The 27,617-nt window shown below is 40.7% G+C and overlaps 1 protein-coding gene across 4 annotated transcripts; it reads right to left on the reverse strand.

Moving 5' to 3' along the window:
* Window positions 1-3,009: 3,009 nt before the first annotated feature.
* Window positions 3,010-27,166, reverse strand: arid2 (AT-rich interactive domain 2). Of its 4 annotated transcripts, none has more exons than XM_081363571.1 (21): window positions 26,745-27,166; window positions 26,547-26,640; window positions 25,819-25,916; window positions 20,443-20,576; window positions 19,135-19,353; window positions 18,984-19,051; window positions 18,809-18,878; window positions 18,428-18,678; window positions 16,735-16,831; window positions 16,435-16,644; window positions 15,376-15,540; window positions 14,101-14,176; window positions 13,882-14,016; window positions 13,595-13,785; window positions 10,555-12,680; window positions 7,711-7,877; window positions 7,465-7,603; window positions 6,308-6,390; window positions 6,079-6,205; window positions 5,888-5,979; window positions 3,010-4,533 (listed from the first exon to the last, which is right to left on the reverse strand). In XM_081363571.1, the coding sequence occupies exons 1-21, from the start codon at window positions 26,834-26,836 to the stop codon at window positions 4,422-4,424; spliced, it is 4,746 nt and encodes a 1,581-aa protein (XP_081219697.1). In that variant the 5' UTR covers window positions 26,837-27,166; the 3' UTR covers window positions 3,010-4,421. The 4 variants fall into 4 exon arrangements, with proteins under 4 accessions (XP_081219697.1, XP_081219696.1, XP_081219695.1 ...); XM_081363570.1 differs by having other exon boundaries at window positions 7,711-7,880; XM_081363569.1 differs by having other exon boundaries at window positions 18,428-18,690.
* Window positions 27,167-27,617: the final 451 nt, after the last annotated feature.

Genomic DNA, 27,617 nt, shown 5'->3' on the forward strand with positions numbered 1-27,617 from the left:
ACTGTGTGTCAGGGCGCCTTCCAGTGGTGAACTGCAGGAATGACACAAATCGCGAGTTACTTCTACATCAGTAACTCGAGCCACATTAAAACCGTGCATTATTTTTGTATTAATTCAGATTAATCATTCGGTGCAGCATCAAAAATATTAATGGGATAAATAAATCTATACATGACTCAACAAGAGCACGGATTAATTTTACTTTGATTTAATCTTATTTAATAAGTTGTTCATGATCATAAACATCTGTCAAAATACCAGTTAAGTAGAAATATATTCTTATATCTGTAATATACATTTAAAAATCCGAGTCTGAACGCCCTCCTGTGGTGAACTGTGTGAATTACATTGCTTTAATTTGCCTCTACGGCTACATCCCGAGTAAATTCTTCTATTAATGTATTATTTTACATTGATTCACAATTATTTAACAACTCAATGAATGTCCTGTGCAGTCACAAAACGTCTGGGAAAGATGTATTTTCAAAGGAAGTATATTGTTAGAACTATAAAGTGAGAAAGAAAATTATAAAAGTCCTTTCATGGACTGTATCAGTCGCTGTGTATTGTTATATTTAATCACCTATTTTGTTAAAATAAATAAATAAATAACGCATTTTTAAACAGGCAAGCAAGTTGAACTTAACCGTGTGTGAATGTGTGAAATACAGTGCTGTTAATTATTTCAACAGTTAGCTTATAACTCCAGTCAGAGGGAAATATTGCATTAAATTCAATTAATATTTAATAAAATGTTCATTACCCCGTGAATCAGCAAAACATCTGTCAAATTGCACCCTTTATTTAATAGAAATATATTTTTACATCTGTAATACATTTTAATTTCGAGTTCAAACGCCCTCCTGTGGTGAACTGTGTGAACTACACTACTGTTACTTTTGGAGGGAAACCTGACATTAAATTATTTAGCTTTTATTCACTCTATTTTTTAAAAGATTGATTATTGATTAAACGATTATTATTCTATGCAATAATAAACGTTCCTATTTTTGTAAAAACATATTTATAATATATATATTGTTAAAACTCGCAAGTCAAAAGAACTTAGCCGAGCGCCCTCCTGTGGTGAATTGTGTAAATTACACTGCTACTACAATAATCTTGATTCCTAAATATTATTCTTATTATTAGATAGTATTATTAGATATATAGATAGACTGAGGGGAAAATATGACAAAATCAATTGTATCATTCTCTTGTGTATTACTGCGTTTCATCTCCCAAATTGGTAAAATAATATCTTTTAAAGAAAAGGGCGGGCGCCCTCCTGTGGTGAATTGTGTGCATTACAATCTCCATCTTATTTCAACGGCAAGAGGAAAACCTTGCAGTAATTTATATTGCATTGACTTAATGTTAAATAATACATTTTTGATGACCATGTGCAGTAACAAGACACCTGGAATAATACTTATTTTGTTAAGTAGAAATATATTCTCATATCAGAAATAGACATTTAAAAACGTGAGCCTGAACGCCCTCCTGTGGCGATTTGTCGGAATAACACTAATACAATTTATTTCTGCGATATAACTCGAGCCAAAGGAAAAACTTGCATCATATAAGTTTACGATTATTAAATATATTTTAATAAACAGTTTATGATCATGTGTAGCAATAAAACATCTGGCAATTTTTGTTTTGTTTTGTAGAAATATTCTTATTGAACGTCCTCCTGTGGTGAATTATGTGAAGTACATTGATGTGAACTTTACGTCTACTGGAGGAAATCTTGCATTAAATTATTTTATATCAATTCACATTTATATATTATTAATATATAATTGAGTTTTTTGTATTTTTTTGTTGGAGTGGACGTAATTTTATTAATATTTAAAAAATTTCTTCCGGATAAATTCTTTATAACACGGCAATATTTCATATCAAAATAAGAGCTGTCTTTTTAGTTACCTTATTAAATAATAGCCTTTTTTAAGTTATAATGAGTCTATTAAAAAATATTTAATACAACGACAGAAAATAAAATGTGGTAAACACGGAAGTGACGAGAACGAAGCGGCGTAATCACGTGCACCTGCCAGCGATTAACCGCATCACACAGGTATATCATAAAACAGAAGCAGCACCAGTTTTAATATCTCTGCCCGTCCACTTTACAATAAACCTAGTCAATCTTTCTGAACTTACGTGTTTCTCAGACTCGAGCCTCATTCCTCCTGCAACAATGTAGTTTTGGCATTGTACTCAACATTGCGCATTCTCTCTGCTCGAACACATGACTCACCTAAAGGGATAATGTAGGTTGTATTCGCTATAACGACCGCCTCGCTCTACATTATCCCGCTTATTACATGGCCACCCACCAAATAAATCAATAATTTGACACAAAATATTGATTTAAAAAGGAGTTTATTGATTTAAAAACGATTGTATTACTTCCGCTAAAGAAAATAGTCCGTTCCGTCTCTACGGTTAGAATCCTGCGTCCATAGCAACGCTCTGTTTTCCATAGCAACGGTGTGTTATACTTCGCACCGGTCCGTTATCAAGAAATAACAGACCGCATTCTTCATTGGAATTCAACCAAGCCATGTAATAAATGATAATAATACGCGTTTGAGGGCAACTATTATGGTGTGTATTGTGTCTGAAATGTTGAGTGTCATGTCTGCTGCTTCACCTTCATTCTTTTCTTCATCCAAATCACTTAGAAAAGTTGTGAAAAATGATGGTCAGATTTGTTGGTGTCTTATAGCTTACATGAATGAATATTTATGAATGAGATGTTTTACAACAAATCCATGATCTGGACCAGTAGAGAAACATTGTCCGGCCACCTTCAGCAAATCAAACATCCATATTAGAGCATCTTGTTCATGATTTTTGCACACTATTTTTTTGGCACCTGTATTCCTCCATATGCATAAAAAAAGTTTGCGCTCAGTTTAGCTCATGGAGATCAAACACACCTGAAACAATTTTTTTGGGGGGGTGGGGGTCTGAAGAAAAAAAGGCATGTCAACAGTGTGTCAAAAATGTTCAGTCTTTTATTTAAAAACTATAAACAGTCACCAAAGTAAATGAAGCCAATCTATATCAGACTGTTAGATATATGTATCATCGCACACCCTACAGACACTGCAGAAATGGTGGTGGTGAGGGGGGGAGAGGGGGGGTTGGGGTCACGACCCCGCTGGGATGCTAAACACAACAGGCAGTAATAAATGTTACACAACACACAGCAGAGAGGACAGCCTGGGGTCCGGGAGCCGGAATGTGGCGTGGTCGTAAGAATGGATGAAAAAAAAAAAATGAAAAAAGAAAACGCAAAATAGTACAATAAAATCCCACACTATATTAAGATAGAAAAAAGGTCTGGAGGAAAATATCATCATACCTGCACAGAAAGCAAAGAACACAGGAGAAAACCTGTATAAAACTCCATGTATTTAAACCAATTTACAAATACAAAAAGAATCACGTACGGGCGGGCGGCTCGTACTCTGACGGTTACAGTGAATACAGGTTGAGGGGAATACCTTCAATATTTGTTTTTTTGTCTCTTCTACAAAATGACATATGATATATTATTTCATACTCTTTCAGCCAGCAAATGAGTTCTACAAGTTATAATAGTACAAAAAAGGGGAGAAAAAAAACAAAAAAAAAAAACAAATCACAGTTCCACAAAGAAAAACTTGTAGCCCTCAGCCAGCCCTCCCAAAACTTTACAGCATCAGTACCTTCGCAGAATATTTACAGGGTTTAAGTACATTCATCCACTGCTGAGTACAGAATCACATCTCAGACGAGTAACCAGGGGGTGGAAATAAAAAAAGTGAGTCTGAATCTACTTAACGTAATGCTTCTGATACCAGTGGGCAGCAGCGGCATGAAGGAGGGTGATTTAACTTTATATCTATTCACAAATATTTACACGTTTTTTTTTTTCTCATTTACTCATATTGGTATTTATTTCAATAATAAATAAGTGAAAATATAATCGGCTCAAGTAAGAAAACCAAGCTATCAAGTTACAAAGAAAAAAGAATCTAGCCACACCTCCGCCGCCCCGCCCCGTTGTCCACTTGCCCCGCCCACAACCCCCCCCCCACAACCCCCCCCCCCCCGTCCAATCAGAGGCGCTCGTTCGGGACTATAAAAATGTGCTCGTTGGGCCAGGCGTGAAGAGGCGGTTAGAAGAGTGAAATGGGCGCTGGTTTCTGAGTGGCTGGTGGAAGACCCGTGGCAGTTTGAGAGGGACTGGGAATGGAGAGAGAGAGAGCGAGAGAGAGAGAGAGAGAGAGAGAGAGAGAGGGGGGGGGGTGTTTAGGGAGACGAGAGGTATCGCCCCGTGACCCAACAACGCTGGCGACCAGCAGGATGGGGAGACCGGATTCTTCTCATCTGCTTCCCAAGGGTTTGGGGTTGAGCCGAGCTCAGGCCTGCAGAGAGCGCGCGAGTTCGTAAAGGCATTTAGCGAGCGTGGTGGAGACCTCCATAGTGCTCAGCGCCAACACACACAGATGATTCTCATGCCGCCTCACCAGCCTGAACACAAACACACACACATTACATTCATCAACATGCTGGAACAGGACAATCTTCAACATCAAAACTCACATTTCACACCAAAATAGAAAATATTCACTATTATTAATAAACATTAATACAAATACATTAAGACTATTTCAAGATTTTCTGCATTTGACATTATGGGTAAAACTTTACAAGTTCTCATTTGTTAATATTAGTTAATGCATTAACTAACAATGAGCAAAATATTTTAATATTCAGCATTTATTGTAAATGTTGGATAAGAAAAACGTTCAAGTGCATTAACATACATTTTTTTAACTTAATTTATAAGTTTATAGCCGTAAATGTTGAGATTAACATTATGATTCATAAATGCTGTAGAAGTATTGTTCATTAAGTTGACTTATGTTCACAAACGAAACCTTAATGTAAAGTGTAATGTAAACATTTTTGATAACACTTTAGATTAGTTAACATCCGTTAATGCATCAACTAACTAACAATAAGCAAAACATTTGTTATGGTATTTAATATTCTTAGTTGAAGTGTTCATTGTTAGTTCATGTCAGGTCTAATAAATATTATTAACAGATAGTAACTTGTGATTTTAATAATGTATTAGTAAATGTAGAAATTAATTAACACAAAAGTATTTTTGGTAACACTTTAGTTTAGGGTCCAGTTCTCACTATTATCTAGCATGCTTATTACGAGGATATTGGCTGTTTATTAGTACTTATAAAGCACATATTAATGCCTTATTCTGCATGATCATATTCTACATCCCTTAATCCACCCAATACCTAAACTTAAACAACTATCTTAACTATTAATAAGCAGTAATTAGGAGTTAACTGAGGCAAAAGCCATAGTTAATAGTGAGAACTGGACCCGAAACTAAAGTGTGACCGTTTTTTGACAGTCAGTTCATGCCAACTAATGTTAAATTAATCCTTATTGTGAAGTCTTGCATCAATCGTGAGAATAATGTGGATTTAAAAAAAAATTCTGCATAGTAATCATGTACTGCAAATAAAATGAAAAATTCTCTATATATTAAAAAGTGAATGATAATTAAATACTTTACAGTTTACATATACATATATATTTTGGCTATGCAGTAAAGACAACTAGGAGAACACTTATCTAGGCCAAGTAAATGCAAAAAATAGGCTTAATGCAAAATGCAATTTCTTATAATGTTATTTTTTATTTTTGTGTGAAATATGACCCAAAATGTACTTGACATGTCTACATAAAAAAAAATAAAAATAAATAAATAAATAAAATCCAAACTTTGATCTTACAGAGTATTACTCATACATGATTATGCTTTTATGCCCCAGAATGCACACGGTTTACTTACTTCCGTCCACAATCCGAGTACTTGGCGATGCTCTTTAATGTTAAGGCAGCAGTTAGTCTAATGTGTTTGGTCATTGGTCCCTCTTTATCGTCCTGAACAGAGAAAACAAAACCACATGAGCTATAGCTCCAGTCTCCACACGTCTGAAAGCAGCAGAGATGCCGCTGTTGTCGGCATGAGCTTGTACTCACTGTGAAGTCCCTGAACACAAGGTTCCTGGAGCCTCGACGTAAAGCCATCAGAGCTGCGCTGGGGTGGTTGACGAGAGCTTTCTGTGGTCTGGGAGGAGGAGGACTGCTGACCGCCGCTGGAGGAGACCTGCACACACACACACACACACACACACACACAGGGAAAACGTCTGTCACAATCATCTACGTCCATAAGCTAGCATGAAAGAGCTAAAGTAGTCATACACACTTGGAAGTGTTGGGGTTGCTGCCTTGTGTTTGCTCCTCCAGTTTGAGTGCAGCTAAGAGCGCTTCCCTCGAGCAGTGCTTATCCTGCAAAACACACTCTCCGATTAGTAACACACACACACACTACCTGACTAAAGTTTGGAATTGTTATTGAAAGTCGTCTTTTATGCTCACCAACACTGCATTTATTTGATCAAAAAGAGCGAAAACTGCAATATTGTAAAATAGTACAATTTCTATTTGAATATATTTTATAATGATACATTTAAAATGACAAGATCCTTCAGAAATCTCTCTAATTTGCAGATTTGCTGCTCAAGAAACATTTCTGATTATTATCAGTGTTGAAAACAGTTGTGCTGCTTCATATTTTTGTGGAAACTCAGCATCATTATTATTTTAATACTGACATTACAGAGTTATTATAACTCAAGATTCTTTAATGAATAGAAAGTTCTTTGAAATGGAAATATTTTGTAATATTAAAAAACTCTTTACTGTCACTTTTGATTAATTTGATGCATCCTTGCTGAATAAAAGATATATTTTTTAAATCTTACCCTACATTTTTTAATGGTAGTGTATCACGGTTTCCACAAAAAAATTAAGCAGTCAGACTTTAACCCTAATAAGAATCAGAAATGTATCTTGAGCATCAAATCATCATATTATTGATTTCTGACGGATCATGTGAGAGTAATGACGCTGAAAACTCAGCTTTGTCCACAGGAAAGATTACATTTTACTATATATATATATATGAAGAGTTCAGATGCAAAAGCCTCTAAGTGCCATCTGAAATTTTCTTCTAGAATGATAATTTTTATCAAGCTCGTATATTTAAATTCAATAATTTCACTTAAATGGCAATGAAGATTACCTATTAATTGTCATTTAAGTGAAATTACTGAACTTAAATACACAAGCGAATGATCATTCTATAAAAATAAAAAAAATAATATATTTATTTATTTATTTTTTTCACATAGAAAGCTGCTGTTTTATATTCTAATAAAAGCTTTTTGATCAAATAAATGCAACCTTGGTGAGCATAAGAGGCTTGTTTCAAAAACACAAAACCCTTTTGACCGGTGGTTTAGCAAGCAGGGACAGGATTGTCATTACATCATCAATAAAAACAGAAAGACAGGGTCTTGCCTGCAGATGTGTGATGAAGGATAGTCTCTGTCGAGGAAAAGGTTCACAGCCCTCCCATTGGCACTGCCCTGGGTACACGTCTTTACTGCCATGTTGGGTAGCTGCATGGTAGAACACCTGTGATGGCGTGTCAAACCACCTGAAACACATCATGGTAAAGACAAAAAAAAAAAAGTGTTAAGTCACTTTAACCATCACTGACAAGAACAGCATCTCTACAACAAAGCACATCACACATTTTCCTACCGTTTGCATGCTTGCCACAGACATTTAAAGTTCTGTCCAGGTTTGCGTGCTTGCTCTGGAGAGAGGGCGGGTGCTGGAGAACTCTGATTGGCTCCCGGTGCTGGAGAACTCTGATTGGCTCCCGGTGAAGCCTGATCCATTGGAGGCGGAGTCTGAACTGACACAGGCTGCTGTACAGCGAGTAGAAGGCTTAAGGTTAATTTAAAATTGATTATGCAGTCTGAAAACATCAACATAGTTATAACTATAATAATAATAGACAAACATGTTTTACTTTGCGTGAAGTGCAAGAAATAGAAAATATAGTGCTTCACTTTTATTGTTACTGATGTTGTTATTTCATTTTACCCTCTTGTATGTGTACTATTATTTATCATTTAATTCACTTTTGTATTATGCAAAAAGAGAAAAATTTAACAGCAGGAAAAATGCAACTTCTGATTTGAAATAAATGCTGTTGTCTATGCTGGTACACCAAAATAAAGAACTTCAAAAATAGAAAATATAGTGCCTCGCACATCTGAATTATTCATGGGTGCGTCCAGGGCCGGAGTGGGGCCACTTTTCAGCTCGGGAGTTTCAGGCCCAAGACCGGCCCACTTTTTCCATGGTGGAATTCCAAATTAGCACTTTTTTAAAATTGGATAAATGAAGCAACAGTTCAGCTCGTACTATTGTGTAGTTAGTATTAATACCATGGGTTAACAAATAATGTAAAGGTTAAATAATAATTCACTTAGACTTTATAAGAAGCATAAGAAGCAATTGCAACTTTTTCACACAATTCTGACGTTATATTTCGCAATTCTGACTTTATATTTCGCAATTCTGACTTTATAACACGCAATTGCAACTTTATTTCAGGCAGTTCTGACTTTATATCTCACAATTCTGACTTTTTAACACGCAAGTGCGACTTTATTTCAGGCAATTCTGACTTTATATCTCGCAATTCTGAGAAAAAAAGTCAGAATTGCGAGATGTAAACTCGAGATAAAAAGTCGCAATTATCTTTTAAAATGTTTTATTCTGTGGCGGAAACAAAGCTTCCATAGCCTACCTCCTGGCCTCTTCCTCCCATCCATCCTCCCTGACGCGTACCGATAGGCCGGTGACACACTGGATGCGTGGCGTGAGCGTCTCAGCTGCGTGGCGTGTCCGTTTTTATTTCGGCTCCCATGTTAACAGGTTAGAGCTTGCACACTGCGTGTGTGACACGCGCGTCTCAGGCGCGGCTCGAGCCGCGCGGAAAACGCGTGCCTGCTAGAAATAGAACCGACGCCTATTTTTCACGCGACACGCAAGCGTCTTGGAAGCGTTTCCAGGCAAAATTGAATAGGAAAAGATGTTTATATGACATTTTGACACGAATACATATTGATAAATGTCATTTTGATGTTTGAAAGTGTCTAGGGTTTGACATAAATGCAAATATAAATGCAATTTAAAAAAATATTATCGATTTTCAAATACTGCACCTGTCAATACAGAACGAAATATTCTATAGTCTATATTGCCGTCAACACTGCCGACGTTGTCTTTGCTGCTATATATTTGTTTAACAGTATAGGCCTTCCACAACTCTCTCCCCATATGTCAAATATATCACCAATATGTCACCGAGCAGCAGCAGCGCCGCGTCAGACACGCTTCTGGTGTGCAAAGACATGGAAAACGCGATGCAGCCGCCACGCAGCTGACACGCAACAGAAACGCCACGCATCCAGTGTGCCTTACGGCCGGCCCAGCTATCAGTAGGCGCCGGCGGAGTCGCGGTAGCCTCCCTGAGAAAACGTTTTGAAAAGACCTGGAAAAGACGGGCTATGGACCCAACCATTTCTATAGGAGGGGAGGGGAGAACTCCCTCACATGGTACAACCCATGCTGAGTTGCGCGCTTTCTTTTACTGTGTATGGTTGCGCGCTGTGGTGGCAGAATGCGGAACGTGTATCCTAATGTAACTAATGTACCATTGAAATGTAAAAAAAAAAAAAAAAAAAAAAAAAAAAAAATCCTCGCCCGGCCCAAAAGTGAAGCGGCCCACCGGGAATACTCCCGATTCTCCCGATTACCCACTCCGGGCCTGGGTGCGTCAGATAAAAATCCAATATAAACTCGAGATGTATAAATCCACTCAAACTGGGCACTTCTTTTGGAGGTAGAATTAAGCTTTTTCTTTTTAATCAAATGTAACAGGTGATTTGAAATTTGCTGATAGTTTTGCATGATTTGTAATCCCGAGGAAGGCCGATGACCGAAACGTTGCTAATATAAATTCATGATGACGAAACAAGTTTAAGTATTGGACAAGATTTATACATTAAGTGCAAGAAAAAAGAAAAAGAAAAGAAAAGGATACAAGGTCACACACATGTCAGTCCAAAAACAGAAAAATAGCTACACTACATTTTGCATGCAGAAAATGAAGCCCATTTAAGTTTTTTGCAAGTTCATGTTCATGTTCAATGCAAAATGTTTTTGCATGTTGCCCCTGCAAGTTCTCATTTCTGCAAAGTGAAAAAAATGAACAATCTCACTGCCATCACAGCAATTTTCGTGAGATTCACCCAAATATCCCGACTGACTATTTGATGACACCACGTTGAAAAACATATCAACAACTTAGTGTCTAAAAATCAACCAACTTGTTTCTGATCAGGCAAGACACTACAGGCGAATAGGGTAATCATCACACTTCCACCAGCTGATTAAGACACAAAGTTGTTCTCTGAAATATTATATTTTGAAATATGCACTAATTTGCATACATTTCCAGAAAGGAGATCTGAGCATTGGATAAAGCCAGGTAAACGTTGTTTTCAGATTAAAACAAAATCACATTACCTGAGCATTGGTTTCAGGAAGCGGCGAGGGCACACTTGGTCTCTGCTGTGCTGCATTCTCTATTGCTACTTTTGCTACTGTGCTTGGGTCTGCGCCCGCCGGCACGGCCACCATGGTGGCGCTGTTGCCAGCATTGTTGGGGTCGCTGATGGTCACTATCCGTACACCCATTTTCGTGGGGATGCCGGAGTTACCTCGTTCCCCGTCCTCCAGCGGTCTCTTCAGCGGCCGGCTCTCCATGGTGCCGTTAGCGGGAGGCGGCTCGGAAACATGCGGAGGTGGGGAGTGGTTATGAGGTGGGTGCTGTTGCCTCACGCCCAATGTCTCTGAGTTTGGGCCGTTGGAGATCTCAGCGCCGTGGCTGGGCCCGTTGGCCAGGCGTTCTGCCTGCTCTGCTTTGGCAGTGTCCGTGAGAGAGTCCGTGAGCCCGTGCGCTTTCTGAGGCGACAACACCTCACCGTTCCCCATGTGTTTGGAAGCCTTATGATTTGGAATGTTTTTGCTTGGATGGGAACCAGCGTCCGATCGCTCTAAGTCACACACCCCGTTCACCATTAGCTTTTTAGGGTCGCAGGGCGTCTGCTTTCCAGGGCCTTCGCTGCCGCCCTGGGGGCCGTTCGGCGCCTGTGTAGCCTCTGCTTGGCTGTTCCCTGAGTGATATGGAGGTAGACTCGAGTCGAATTTCCTCCCGTTGAGCAGCTTCGGTCCGTCCACCTCCGCCGATTCCCCATTGCTGGCTTTGGCCGAACCATCGGGGACCGAATTGTTCTCCATGACCTCGATCTTGCGTTCATGCACGTGCAATCCCGTGGCATCCTTGGCCTCCTCCTCCTTTTGGCAGATGATTTTGTCACCTCGGAAAGGTGGAATGGGCGTGGCTCCCGCGATTGGCAGAGGCGGAGTCAACTGCAGGCCGATTGTGGGAGGAGTCTGCGCTACCTGGCCGGGGAAGCCAGAGTTTGGCACAACAGTGAAGGTAACTTGGTTGTTGGGCGCAGCCTGCAGGAGTGTACCAGGAGTAGAGGTGGAAATGATCTGGCCTGGTAGTATTGAGATGGGAACAGCACCGGGACTCTGCATTAGCTGCACGTTCAACTGCGGTTGAGGTGGCACCGAACCGCTGTTGGTCACCTGGTATACGACTTGCGGACTGGGCGCCCTGGTGCTCGCCGGAGCGGGAACTTGCGGAGCGGGGAGAATGAGTTTTCCGCCAGGGGTGGAAGGACCACGTTTCGGAAGCAGTAATTGTTTGATCAGACTGGATTCTGTGGAGGTAGGTTGGGTCGGGGGTGGAGGAGGGGGCGGAGCCTGCTGAAACTGCCGTTTGACGGACAGCATCTGGCTGACTGTGTGTGGCTGGGCCGGGGCAGGGTTGGGGATCGGTGTGTTCGGAGAAGAGGGAGATGACTGGATGGTCTGAGAAGTGGGGTTGGTTAGCACAATTTGATGAATGGCTGGGGCGAATGCGGTGTTGGGTTGCTGATTTGGACTGACGATGACTAGGCTTTGCTGTTGCGTTTGCTGTTGAGGTTGTGGCGACTGAGCTTGAGGTGCTGGTTTGGGGGCGATGTTTTGAAATGCGACACGAGTGCCCGTCACGCCTGCAACGGTCACAACCTGCCCTCCTGCCATTAGGGAAGTGCATGGCGCACTCACATACTGAGGCGGTGCAAGAACCACAGCGTCTTGGGAGCGTTGCTGTGCCAATGAAGGGCAAACTCCTTGCACTCGACCTGTAAATACGTGTCCCTGGGGCGCTGGCCCCTGCTGGATCAGTGTAAGAGGGGCGTGATGGAGCAAGGGCTGCTGGGTAGGTGTGCCGCTGTGGTTGGGAACTGCGGGTGTAGCAGATGCTGTTGGTATGGAGCTCTGGATCATGGCTGTTTTGAGAATGTCATTGGGTCGTATGGGAACTGGGGCGGTGGCCGGAGGGCAAGGGGGAAGCGTTGCTATTCCTGGCGGGTTCATCGGGAGTCGTGGAACAGTCAGGACTGGCGCAGGAGCACTGGGAGCGTTGGCGTGTGATGATCCGTGCATGGTGAAGGCCACCTGTGGTGATGCCGGGCCGGCAGTAAGGCTTGGTGCTGGTGCCCGGACAAGCTGCACTCCCACACCAGGGGGCAGCGCTGCATGAATAAACAAGATGCAACTGGGTTATCATCACATTCAGCACTGTAGGGGTTTTGTTTCATTCTTATAATCAGGTTAACTAGGGGCCTATGATTTAAGCAATGCAGAAAACACAGACCGAATTGCAGAATCCAGTCATAAAAAGTGGAATTTAATGTATAACTTTCACACAATTTTCATCCGCGTTTTAATTTAATTTAAACCATAAACCGGTTGTGCAGTACTTGCTTAAATTTCATTTGATTAATTTTAAACGATTAATTCAATCGATACAATTATGCACATGTCATTTGATTACCCATTTTTCGTATATTAAATCAAAACCGATTCCAGAAAAATAAAAAAAACAGACAGAATTTCTGAAAACAACAAACCATTTCATAGGGAACTATTAGTGTTAAATATATTAATGAATTGTTAGAGTTTTACGAATTTAATTGATTTCACATCCTATTTAATTATAAAAATTAATTTAAACTATTAAAATGGAATCCAGAAAAAAATGGAAAAGAATTCAAACGGATTTCACAAAGCCTTATGTTAGTCATTTTTACAAGGTAAATACATATTTACAAGGTTAATAAACTTAAACTTAAATTGTTGTCTGAAAAATAATACTTTCTGTATCACTGGCATCATTTTGACATTCTGTTTTTCCATAAAACACTGAAAAGAATGTGTGAAAGTTTCTCTGACTGTACAAAGTCCATGAATATTTAATGAGTTTAGCACTGAGGCAGTTTATGATTGGCTGTTGCTAAGCAACTCACTATAACATTCTAAAACTTTCATGTTGTACAGTTTTGGCACCAAAATTCTGTGCTAGCTCCACAAAAACAGTGTTTCATAAGCCAGCCACTGCAAAACGACAAGTATGAAATGTAATTAATCCAGTTAGCTGTGTATCTACCTGACTGGGCCTGAGGGGTTTCTGAGGGGGCTTCGTGTTTAGGAACTGGCGCAGGACTGGCCTGCTGCTGATAATAAAGCTGGACAGGAAGAGGAATCGACCTCTTCCTCACACCAACCACATGTATTTGAGCCTGCCCACTCAGCCGTGTGTCCTCAACACGCTTCACCGTGTGATTAGGAAACAGCGTCCTGAGAAACACACAAGCACAGCGTTAATTTTCTGTTGGAGTTCAATATATACCATTTAGGAGAGCACCGTCTGCCCAACACTTCCATTAATCTCACCTCAGGCATTTGTAGAAGTTGTTGGATGTCAGCACACCACCCCGCGCCATCTTGCTGCAGGTCGCCAGATATTCAGAGTACATCTCCGAGCGAGAGACCGAACAGTCTGGATGAACCTCGAAATGAGCATTTAGCCTACCAAGGGCAGAAAGCATTCATTAATCATCCGAACATTTACCGGATTTGAGAAGTGCAAGAACGAGAGACATGCAGTCTTACCACTGATTTGTGAATTTCTCTCCATCTACTTCCACAATCCCAGGCGGAGGCGTAGACTGCACAGGTGCCCTGTTCACTGCAACCAAACAACCCCAAACACAATGTAAATGAACACAGTTACTGCTCACTGTAGGAGTATTCCACAATTTACTAACTCACCTATTTTTGTGGGACATTTTTAAACTATCTTAAGAGCACTAGTTCACAATGCTGCACTTCAAATCAACACTACATCATTATAACGCCATGTGTCATGGTGATTCGTACACAACAATGGGCATCGGGATGCAAGAATCGATCATTTTATCCCGTAAAGCATGTCGTTGTCGACTCAGTGTCTGCATCACGGCGTCCCTAAAGATAGACTAGCATGTTTAATTTTTTCCCGGTCCTCTGCGACTGATTGTCACATTAGTGACATTGACCAATAAGAGCACAGAAGCTCTTCCATACACAGCTTTCAAACATGGCAAAATGAAAGCAAGTCTATGGTCCTGGTGCTTCTAGGTTGAATTATGCAATGGAGGAGCTATGGCAACAATAATCCTGTCTTTAAGAGGTTTCCTTGAGCGACAACCATGACCGAGTGAAAACTGGTGAATGAAAGTGCAGTGCTGGATTAATTAGTTAATTAGTGTTAAGCTAACACGCCAATTCAGTAGCCATTGTTTGTTTACTCTTGAAAGTCACTAGTTCTGCCTCCTCAATGACATCACGTACGTCGTTAAAGATGGCAAGCACTGGTTGGTTGGAAGCAACATGTAGTCTGACATGTTTCATGTCCACGATACAAATTTAGGAGGCAAAATCGCGTTAATCTGACACAGTGGAGGGGATGAATGACTAGTGACTATCTGTCTAATATGTACAGTACTGTGCAAAAGTCTTAGGCATGTTAATATTCAAATCAACATATGGTGTAATGACCCTTTGCATTTAAAACGACCTTTGTCCAGGTACACTTGCACATAGTTTTTCAGGTAGCTTTGCAGGAAGGTTTCTTCAAGCATCTTGGAGATTTAGTCTGTCTTTTATTAACATGCCTAAGACTTTTGCACAGAACTGTATATTTGATATTTGTATATTTTTTGATGCCATGCCAGCTTATTTGTATATTTTCATCACAAAATACAGTGTTATTAAAATACAAACTTTTGTGTTGTTAATGTCCTATGTTTCATTATGTAAATTACTTGTTCCCAATGGTTATAAAAAAAAAAAGAAACTAAAACTTCTTGGGAGATTTTTTGAAATATCACAACATATGATTCGTACCAGCGCCAGGAGTGCCTTGCGTAGGAGGGGGAACGTGCTCTACGAGCTGCGGTCGGACCTCTGAGACCTGACAGCTGGAGGCCTGATGCTCGATGAGTTTGACTGCCGTCAGGGCGTCGGGTCCGAACGTGTGCAGGTCCACTGACACCAACCGCACTAGAAGATCTGACACACACCAACACAAACTAGTCAGTTCACTGCTCATCATGGTTAGTGATGCAACAAAATTTCTGCAACCGAAATTGTTTTGAAGGACTGAAATCACAGACCGAAAAAGGGAAGTTTATTTAGCACTTCTGGCTAGGTTAATAATATCGATTCTCATTTTGATGACTGGATATTGATTTTTAATTCTGAAGGTTGATTTTTTTAGTCACTAAAAATTATTTGTAGCGCCCATCATCCAATAAATCGCAATAAGCTTTGTAACTTTTGGTCTGAAAAAGGCTCAGCTTAGTCAATTTTACAACAAAAAACAAACAATAAATGTTTTCATGCTCTTTAATGTTGCGTGACGGATTGCTGCAACGCCTCAGTTCAAGCCAATCATTTCTTCCTCTTTACTTGCAGTTAGTAGCATGAAAAAAAACATGATGAACATTATAAGGCATGTTGAAAAAAACAGTACAACTAAAATGCATCATGTACTCCCCTCAATCAGTCTGCTGAATGATGTAAAGCTTGTTACATAACATTTACCTCAGGAAAGCCATTCAATTACCATAGCTCATCAGTAAACTAAAATAAAACAACTATAGAGAGGATCATTTTGCAAAATAAATGCACTATTACATATTAATTTTAGTGACATCCTCACAATGTAATGTATTTTTTAATAAACCTGTCATGAAATCAAGTTATTACAGCCACCATTTAAGTTTATATAAGACAGACGAACTGGAGCAGAAACATTATATCATTAAAAAATGTATATAAAACTGCCTAATGTGCAATTTAAATGTTTGTATTTATTTGAATGTTTATTATTAAATAAACTAGATTAATTAATAGATTATTAATGCATTTCTCATATTTTAAGCAGGAGATGTAGGAGCATACCTATGCTTCTCTCCACGGAGGAGATTTTTGAGCATGTGATCTCCCCGAGCTCGGCCAGCTGGTACAAAACCTCGAGAGCCGAGATGACCAGCATGATGTCCGGCAGCGTCAGGAGGGCAATGACTTCTCGGTACGACTCCTGATCCACATACTCGCAGATCAGGACGCCGTTATCCTCCACTTTGCTCAGGTTCCCCAAAATTTCCATGGCTGCAGGACGCAATGGAAAAATATTCAGCATCTTTCCCAGAAAACCACAAGCATTTACTGGACGAACGGCTGACCCAAAAAGATACTTACCCCTCATTTTGAGAAAACGATCCCGTGACAACAAACATTTCGTGATGGTGTGAAACATCAGATGTGTTGTTCGGAAATCAACTGGATCCAACTGAAGCTGAAAGGACAAACACAGACCGTTAAACAAAAGATCTGACACAAACAGCCCACAAAACCACAGAGTCATGGCTGATTTTTGCAGGCCAAAACTTGGAAATGAGCATTTTAGTAATTCCGGTTCCATCATCCTGAAGTCAATGTTTTTTTTTTCCATTAATGCACCTGGCATGTATTAACCTGCGTTCAGTTGGCTTACTGAAGTGCGCATGTGTAAATATGTGACACACTGCGGATTTAAGCTCGTCCAGACAGAGTGGGTCTTGCACGGTAGGGGAGGTGGAAATATATTGCAAACTCTGACTCTTTCTTGACCCAATAATTTTTTTTTAGTGTACAGTCAAAATACTGCTCAATTTTTTAACACCACATCTCACATAAAAAATGCAAAACTATACTAGGTTGTCAATAAAGACTAGGTTGACATCACTACCAGGGAATAACCTGATTTTTTTTATTATATAAAAGTTGTGTCCCACGTGATGCACCATACACTCAACCACCTACTGTATGAATTTTATACAGTTATTTGTCATCCAGCATCAGAGTCCGATTGTTGAGTGCATGAAGTGTCCAACATGCCACACTTTGTTTTTTCAATTTATTAAGGCGAGACACTACAGGTGAAATTGATTTTCGCCATATTTTTTGGATTAAAAAGTCACATAAATCAGGCCAGGAATGATTTATTAACAAATCCCTCTGAAAATATCTTCAGAATACTGCTAAGTGTATAACTGGAAAGTTTGGTGTACATGAGCTGAGATGTTTGTTCTGGAGAATGACAAAAAATTTTTTTTGAGTAAACGGCAGTTAAAAATTGAAATAGCTCTAAATGAGATTTCGCCGTTAGCTTTAAATCCCCCTTTGGATATTCACGATCGGTTACTGATAGAAAGGAAATGCTCATATTTGGGTTACATACGTAGCGTTGTGCAGGAGACTCAGAGCTTTACAACGATACCGGTCATGACAGACTTCAGTAAACAGACGGATGTAGGCGTGTCACGCTGGAATGCTAACTTCCTGGTAAATTCGGGAGAAACTTACAGCCGCAAGTAAACAAAATGTAATAAAATAAACATCTTAATGTATATTTTCAACGTTTTCTTTATAGCATCTTGAAAGAACACATATTGAAGGAGTAAACTAGCCCAAAATCTCAAAACTGAGAACTGCATGAAAAATCAATGTTTTTTCATGCCGTGTCTCGCCTTAAGTGCATTATCTAGACATTTAAAGTGCAAAGTCTTGATGGCATTTTCAGACTTTGTAAATTTCATTTACTCGCACTCTTTATACTACAAAATGCCTTCACGCACAAGTACGCGAATTGGAACGCACCTAAACTCTTGTTAACGCTAATTATTAGTTTGCACATAAACCAGGACAAAAGGTTAATTCAATAAGCTGATTTTTGGGAGTTATCATTGTATCAGTGCATATGTAAATGTGCTCATTGTCTCCAATAATGCAAGTCAATGAAAAAAATCCTTTTGTTGTTGGAACCAGCATGAAACTAACTTCCGGTTTGGCCTACAAAAACATGTCATCACAACACACACTAGGATGTATCTTTTAGATCGTGAACTCTGACCTCTCCGGCGACGTTTCCGAGCGTGTCGAGACCCAGCTGCCGTAGCTGGATGAAGGAGCAGTGCGCACACAGCAAGAGGAAGCGCAGACATGTGCGATTAGCTGCCAGGAGTTTGATGTTAGCCTCCTCGAAGGACAAGTTCCTCAGGATCATCGCCACCTGCAACACCCGCTGGCCCTCGACGTCTCCGATGCCCACGCTTCGTGCCGGGTGGAAGAGAGAAGTGCAGACGTCCCTCGTCTCCGATCCAACTGAAAAAACAACTACGCACGCTTAGTGTGAAGTAATGCTCGGTTAAAACATCTCGACAAATCAAAGTGAAACTACGCCATCACCACATCAAAGGAAACAAGAGTAGCCGACACGTCAACACACACATACTTTGGGGTGTGCTGCTCTTGTCTGAGATGAGATCTTTGACTTCATTGTCTTCAATGACATCTTTCCAAAACTACAAAGACAGGACAACAAGAGAGCTTAGAGCACAGGAAGAGCAACTCATACTGTTACAGTAAATAGAAAGCAAAAAGCATGCAATCCAATATGCAATTCTTACCCTCACAAAGTCTCGTGACGTTTTCTCCCGCCAGTCTGTCCCAAATACAACAGAAAAGCTGCCTAATGCTGAAAGACAAACACACATGTAATGTTAAAACACATGCAGTCCCGAAGCGTAAATCCTCTAGTAACCGCAGAAGCGAACGTACAGTCGTCGAAGACTCCAGCGTGCGCAAGCAGCAGCGTGACGAGTTTGGGCTCTTTTTCGAGCTGCATGGCATGCTTGCTCTCGTTGGACAGCAGCGTGCACACGTTAATGGCAAAGTCCACCTCGTTCGGGAGACCGGACAGGAGAGACAGCACCAGTTTGTTGTAATCGGATGGAGGGATGAAATCCGTCGACAGCCCATAGCTTTGGCGGAGATAGTCTGTCGAAAAGAAAAGGCAAAAAAGAGGTGGTTCTCAGAGATTCATACACAACAAGACTCAGTCAAGTGTGAATCTATCAGGCTGTTTAGACACAATAAATGTAAACTTCACTCCTCACTACATCAGAATATGGAAGTTAGGAGTTTTTTGGGCCCTAGGAATTTAAATCCCCCCCCCAAAATCAGTTTTCTGTGTTCATTTTGCTGGATTCTGTTTAAACAGTTCAATGAAATCTAATCAATTGAATTCATAATACATTAATAATTAATTTTAACAATAAGTTGCCCTATGAAATGTTAATTTTTTCAGTAATTCTATGTGGTCTTTTTTACATTTTCCGGATTCTGTGTTCAAAAATGTATTTAAAAAAATGAGCGTAATCAAATGAATGCATAAAACTAACAATTGAATTCTTTTATTTTTATTTTTTATAAATGTTATCTGAAAAATTCCTTTCGTTTTTTTTGCCAAGCAAAGTGAACTACATTCTGTTGTACAATAGTACAATAATTTCTTCAAGTAAAACCCAACCTTTATTTCGGCAGGTTGTAGTGAAGACTGAGCTTTGAGTTTGTGTGTGTATGTGATGATAGTTTCTCAAATGACATTGTGAAATGCTGGTGAAGTGAGAGTAAGTTCTTATGTAGTTTCCTCATACACGAACATCACGCGTGTTTGAGCATGTGTAGTAGACCAAACTGCACCACTCTTCTCATTCGCACAAAGAAAGAACATGCAAAGTTCATACGTAAATAGCCTTTTTGCGCTTTAATATCCACAGAAACTAGTTCATAGTCAAAGTATGAGTGGCTTAGCAAATGGCATTTACAAAGGGTATCAAAGAATAGAAAATTTGACTGCACAACAAGAAAAACATTCAAACTAAACTACAACCTACACCAATCCATGTATAAAGGGAAATATCATCGGTCTGTCTGAAATGAGTGTGGTGGAAGAAATGCTATTTCCTTTGTGGCATTCAGTTTTCACAGGTGCAGCCCCAGTTTACACACACAGTGTGTGTGTGTGTGCGTGTGTGATGTATATAAATCTAAAGCCCCAGAGAAGCAGACAGGGCTCATCTGTACCTGATACAGTGTGTTGCTGGTAGTTGTATGACGTGGGTATTGCACCAATCGGAAGCAAATGTTTAGGATTCCCCGGCTGCTCCTCTTCATCTTCCTCTCCAAAGTGATGCACCTTTTCATACTTCTCTAAATATCTGCAGAGAGACCAGAAAAAGACATCAACACACTGAATGACAGACAGATAGATAGATGTGCGCTCATGATCCCGGGGGAAATTCGAGAGACATGAAGACTTTAACATCCAGCAGCAGACACATTTATTTGCTGACCAGTGAGAACCTGTTAGAAAGATTAAGCGGTTATTGTATACATTTTATAAGATGTTTTAAATGAGCGGATGTCGGTTTCTGTACTCAGACGTGTATTTGGAGGGATAGCATGTGCAAACGTCATTTACTTCAACTGCAAAATCCACACAAACAAAAACATCGCTCCAAACCTGCATGCCTCAGGGACTGAGTAAAAACAGTGTTTCTGTTGGTACAAGTGATTGATGCCAATAAAAAGATATTTAGAGAGCAGAGTGGCTGATTGCCAATGTAATAACCACATATATAGCATAGTATTTAATGATAGTAAATAAGATGCACTGAACTAACTTTGCACAATATTTCTTTTGACAAGATTTTGCAAGTAACACAAGGCAGAATGGCCAAGCAAGCATGACCGATTAATCGGTCTGTCAAACATAAATCACATTTTAAAAAGACTCAAACAGACCCTCACACACTTTACCATATCACACAGCTTGCACACTGTGTGTCTGCGTTCAGAAAGCACGAGTGGTTTATTCCAGAGAATCAGGGATCAAATGGTATTGTGAGTCTAATAGTAATATTCACAGTCCAGCTCTGCGTGTGTGAGTGTGACTCATGAGTGGTTCCCTCAACTGAATGAGCTTTCACTTTTACACACACACGCGCCTCCCACGTGCTACAATACAAACACTATAAATAGACATCTGCTCACCATAAACACTAGAAAACAACACACTGCACCGGACACACACACACAGGACTGTGTATTAGGAGCTTAATTAGTGATAGCTGATTTGACAATCGGAAGATAAGTGTCAAATTTTTGTGAATTGAGTAATATGCACATATATTAGGGGTGTGACAAAACACTCATGTCACGATTGGATACAAATTGCGATACTGAACTGACGATATGATACTATCGCGATATTTTAAGCCAAAATAAACAAGTGTCTTATTATTATTACTTTGTTATTATTAAAATAATAATATTATTATTATCAGAACCCAAAAATATTCCCCATTCGCATTGATTGTACATTTTATTCAAAAATATATATAGTAGTTTAATGTGATATGTCACTGAAACTCAAGCATTACTCGCGCTTGCTTTCAACGCAGACATTCGTTGGATCTCTTACACAGACTCTCCTGCTATTATTAATGGACCTTACACTAAATATATACCAAACCATCTGAAACACTTTCGCTAATTATACTACTAAAACTAGATGATTTAAATGATGATTTTTGCAATTTCACTTTGTGCCGTTCCAGCGTACACGCTTCAGATGTTCAATGCAATCAATCCCAGTTCTAATCGCAAGAAAGCGAGTCCAAATGACTTTTCCGAAACTGTAAATAGTTAGTTCATCCAAAAAATGTATGTCCCTCATGTCATTTAATACATGTATGTGTTTGTATGACTTTTCTGTGGAACACAAAAGATGATTATTTGAGGAGGAATGTTGGTAACCAAAGAGTTTCGGTTCCACACAATGTAAGTCTATTGGAACCAGAATGATTTGGTAACCATAACCAACATTCTACAAAATAACTTTTACATTCCACAGAAGAAAGTCACACAAGTTGGGAACAACATGGGGGCGGTGAACATAATGACAAGTTTCAATTGTATATCAGTGTTACATTTTTCACCACCTGCAAATATATAACTACCGGTACACACTGAGAAATTAATGAATGAATAATAAAAAAAACTGCAAATGCTGATGATTGTACGGTTGCTCAATGTGAGAGTTCAGACAAACCCACAGCTGATTACAGGCTGATGTTTCTCGAGACACTAAATGAGGACCTTCTGAAAGCATCAGGCCTATTCTGTACAACTCAAAGTCAATCTTTGCTACCTTCCTGCAAAGTTAAGCTCCAATCCTAATCAAATACACCTGAACCAGCTAAGCAAAATCTTCAGTGGCACTCGATAATTACAAACAGGTGTGTTGGAAACGAACTTTCATCGAGTAGGCCTGGTGTCAGAAATCTCTTTTTCATTCACAAACCTGAAAAGTAATAAGGCTGATTCAGTATCTACTATCCAAACCAGACACGTAAATAGAGAAATGAAGCTGGCAGAGCAGGAACTATGGCATTCAGTCAGCGCTCACGTGCACGGCCCCGGATCCAGACAGTGATTTACTGCCCCCTACCGGAGACACAGGGGAAAAGGTCAAGTTTCACCTGCAGGAGCTGCTCTGTGTCTGGCAGAAAACCAAACAGTACAACTAATATATCCTCAAACAGAATTAAACTGAGCATATGCAGTGCGGCACCGAAACACTAAAACATTGCAGGTTATGGATAAACTAGAACTAAGTCTCCATTTTAGATGAGCATGAGATTTACATGCAACTTCCATCTAACTATGTGAAACAACAACAAAATTGAGAGCAGACTGACCACCACAACACATCTGAGACCAACGGCTGTTCGGCTTCACACGCACATGAAGAGAGGAATGAAACTATTTATGCGTTTAGACACTCGGTCTGCTTTTAAGGTTCAATGTTGTGATGTTCAATCTGCAAATACACATTCACAAAGCATTTATAAATCACTTGACGAGGAGGAAGAACTTTGTTTGGGAGTAAAACGTGTGCGTCAAAAGCATAAAGATTCTACGCTTATTTAAACACAGACAGCAGTATTAAAAAAAACATGCTAAATGTTTCTGGGAATACTTGAATTATGACTCAAAATGAATCAATACTTTTTGCAAACCAGCTCATTGACAAGATGAACTGAATCACTAAAATTAATCAGAGTAATAATAAATGATTAGATGGTCTGTACCAAACGACGAGTAACACACGCTCGAATACGCCGAGCATAAAAAAATAAAGCTGCCCTGTGCTTTAAAATTGACTATTTGCCAATTACTAAGACATTGACATGTGCTGTTGAGTTGCCCTCCTCTCTTTAGTTGGCAGACGGAGCGCCTGGATGCAGATGCCACATTTAAATGAGTCATTTCACATGCTCCGGTTCAGCAGAGAGAGAGCATCACACCGCGAACCCAAAGACCCAAGTTCAAATCCCTCGCCAGCTCTTCCTCAGCTGTGACGGTGAAGCCAATTCCTCTTTTCGGCGTGAGAGCTGAGACTTAGACTGTTTCCTAATGGAGACACCTGTCCTACAACAATACGTAAAAAAAAAGCACATGAAATTCCTTGAAAAAACAACCCAGCAAGCATTTCTCAGTGTGTGTGGTGTGAGTGAATTGGACTAAGTGATATCTGAGAGAAATGAGTCCCTTTGGATGCAGAATAGCCTGGACATTTCCTCATTGGATGTGTGTGGGACGCTCCCAAGGTTTTCCGCGGCTTTGAGATAAACCTTGAACGGTTCTGGGAAAGGGTCTTTGTAAATTAGCCTACATCTGTAATTAAAACATCCAAACATCCTGATCAAATCAAAACACCTGCAGCTTAAAACACAGGGCTCAAATCACACTACTAGTTGAGTGTTTACTAATGTGTACTTGCATGCTTTATTCGACTGCAAACACCACACTGATTTTCACTCACTTGAAGTTTCAAGATTCTCCATCACAGGTATTGGATTTCCCCCCTGAACAATCATAAGTGTCTCTGAACTCTTAAAAGCTTTAGATCCGCTTCCACCGAGCGCTCAAACTCCCTGAGAGACGGATACACCTCAACATGACACAAACCTCTCCAGGATTTCAAAAACTGCTGGAATTACAGCACTAAGACCTTATGATTATAAAACTAAAGCCAAAATAAAAACCAGTTAAAGCTCTGAGACAATGAAACGCACTATTCCGTCCTCATGAGGAAGACACACAGGAGAATGTAGTTCGCATCCCTCGGCGTTCTGTGATCATCTCACAAACAACCTCTCCTGGAGACTTTGCAGAATGATAATTACATTTAGTCCGTTGCATGGCAGGTGTACATCTCCTCACAGCCAAAACGCTCCCTGCTGCCAAGTCTGTCTGTCTCACCCCCTCCATAACCTACTAAACTACAGAGATACGCACGTGGAAAACCAGCAGACGCTCCTCGCTTCTGATACTGCAGATATATAAGAACAGAAAGATTCTGCATGTGCAACAGCTGGTGACATATTTGGTTGTTTACACATGAATCAAGAGTGTGCGTGTGTTGTAAAACACCATTAACCACATTCATAAGCACACAGATGATAACCTAGAAAGCACAAAACAAGTTCTTCTATAAAGCGACGGTTAAGAGTCTGAACACACCAACACAGATCCATAACAATCAGCAAATGCATGTTGAGAAACTTCTTATCCGACCACAAAACCCTGCCTCCAAACCAAAGGACTCCAATGAACCAATGCAAGTGACAGATGCATCCGTAAAAGTGACCCAAATACAAGTCCAAAAGAATCCTCTATGACAGTACGACATGCTGGTTTAGTAATGTTGCATTGGGAACTATAAGTAGAACACAAGCCTAAATTAAAGTTAAATCTCTTATTCAAATACAGGAATCAGCAAATGAAAATTGTGAAACAACAAAAATACTAAACTTCAAACCAAACACAAACAAGACTCCTATAAGTGACAGATGCATCCTTAAAAGTGACTTAAATACAACATCTAGCACTGCAAGTCTCCCATGTTAAAACACAAGAAATGTTGCATTGGGACATTTAAGAGAATCATGTGCAAAACACAAAATGATCTAAACTTTATACGTTTGCGTTTCTTATTCAAATACACATGGATTAGCACATGCATGTTGTGAAGCTTGTATTAGAATTAAACTTCAAACCACATAAACAAAGTATTATATGCCAATGCAAGTGACAGAAGTGACCCAAATACAAGTCCATTTAGACCCATAAATCTCACTGGTTTAGGTTGCATTTGTCACTTAATGATGCATGTGTAGAACACAACAAGACGAAATAAATAAGAGTGTATAATCTAAAGTCTCCCTAATTCAATCAGCAACACGAACACACGATCCCCCGAAACACAGGCGTTTGAGTCGGAACCGAGCCGCATGTTTGAGAGCACGAGAGCAGAGAAGCGCCTGTAAACATTGAGCACATGTGCCGGAGTTGATCAGAGAGAGAGAGAGAAACTGAATAAGAAAGACTCACCGAAGGTAGTACTGTTTCAAAACAAAAGCAGCATTCGAGCAACTCCTGGGGAAATTGAAATCCTCGCCCAGTTCGGTCCACTGGTTCTTGTCCGACACCTGTAGGGTGAAGAGACAGATGAGAGAGGGGTTCGGTTCAGATGCAGGACCGTGTGTGTGTGTAAGAGACAGATAGAGAGAGAGAGATAGTGTGTGTTGTGTATGTGTGTGCATGCTAACTCCAATTAGCACTCCGGCTAACTTACACTTTCCAATGTGAAATGAATAAATCAGACCCGCTGTCGAAAAACAACGTGCTCCGGGGAGAACCTGTCCGAACCCCCGCGAGTGGACCGGACCAGGTCGGTTTGCGAGTGTATTTACAACGCGGAATACACAGGCCTGTGTGCGGCCTACAGTCTCGCAGTCCTCCGCCACACGGGAGACATAAACCCGCTGATGCACACGGCGGGTCCGGACGGGGTTCGGTGCCTCGGCGTCGGTTCTCTTAATCGATGTAAAAGCCGCCCGGTAATTTTGAAGTGAGAGTGTGTGAAAGTGTGTGTGCGCCAACACACACACATACACACACTCGCTCACTCACATACACACACATACTCATACACAGGCCGATGCTCGGCAGAACCGCAGGCAGATCCACCGAACCGGGTTAGGGAGTTGAGCTAGAAGAGTGTGTGTGAGATGAGAAATGTTGAGTTTGGCGTGTGTGTGTGTTTGTAAGGAACTTACCTTCGCGAAGCCCCCTAAAGACACCACTCTCACATAGAGAGCACCCAGGTCCAGCTCCTTCCCACCCACCACGGGAACCTTTTTAAACGGAGATCTGTGGAGAAAAACAACCGAATGAGCACCCGTGATCCGTCCGGACCCCCTCACGCGCCCGGCGCGGGTCACTCAAGTTAGAATAAGCGCGAAATTCCCGCTCACCCTCTGCTGTGGTGAAACTGCCGCAGCTCGTCCAGGAAAGCCTGTCCTTTCCTCCGCGGCTCGGGGAGGTTTTTCCCCGTCGAGTTCGCCATCGTTTCGCTGAAATTCGGTCAAACCCCCAGCTCAGATTCGGTTCCTAAGAGTCCGGGGATCCCATGCTCCGGTCCGGCGCGGCTGCGTGTTTTGAAAAGTTAAAGAAATGACGGAGGATGAGAGTGGAGAAACCCGCTCCAACGGCAGCCCGAACGGACTCGAGCGAGCTCAGCCCAACCGCAGCGCGGAGCCGCTCATGCCTGCACGGGGAAACAACGGTACCGGCTGCGCTTGTGTAGGGGTTTGGAGTGGGTTTTTTGACAGTGCGGGACGGACGCGGCTCCGGTTTAATCGCGCACACTGTGAAGCGGCAGCGGGATCCAGTTCAGACAAAAAGACCCGAGGCCGCGCGGCTCCGCGACGCCCCCAGCAGGCAAGCGTCGGTATTGCAACGCCACAGCGCCGCTCATGAACAATAGACGGAGCTAGATGAAGGAAAGGGGGAGTCGCGAAACTCTTACAAACCGTTAAAAACGGAAACCGGCCATGAGCGTCGGTGGGGGGAAGGGAACTGTCAGTTTAGACTAGCGTCATAAAAATATTAAAACTTGAGTCAGGCAAAGTGTTGGCTATAAGGCTATGAGGAAGGAGTTTTAAATTAATGCATTTGTATTTAAAACTCAGTCATGATGTGTCATCTGAATTACTTTGACTTTTTTATGATAACTTCCATTTGCTGTTTGCATCCAGCTCTTCTTATGCAAATTTTGGGATATTGCATTAAAAAAAAATTGGATGGAAACACTAAGATGTGCATACATGCCAAAAGTGTGCATAAAA

This window comes from Scardinius erythrophthalmus (assembly GCF_964197995.2).
Source record: "Scardinius erythrophthalmus genome assembly, chromosome: 4".
Classification (NCBI taxonomy): domain Eukaryota; kingdom Metazoa; phylum Chordata; class Actinopteri; order Cypriniformes; family Leuciscidae; genus Scardinius; species Scardinius erythrophthalmus.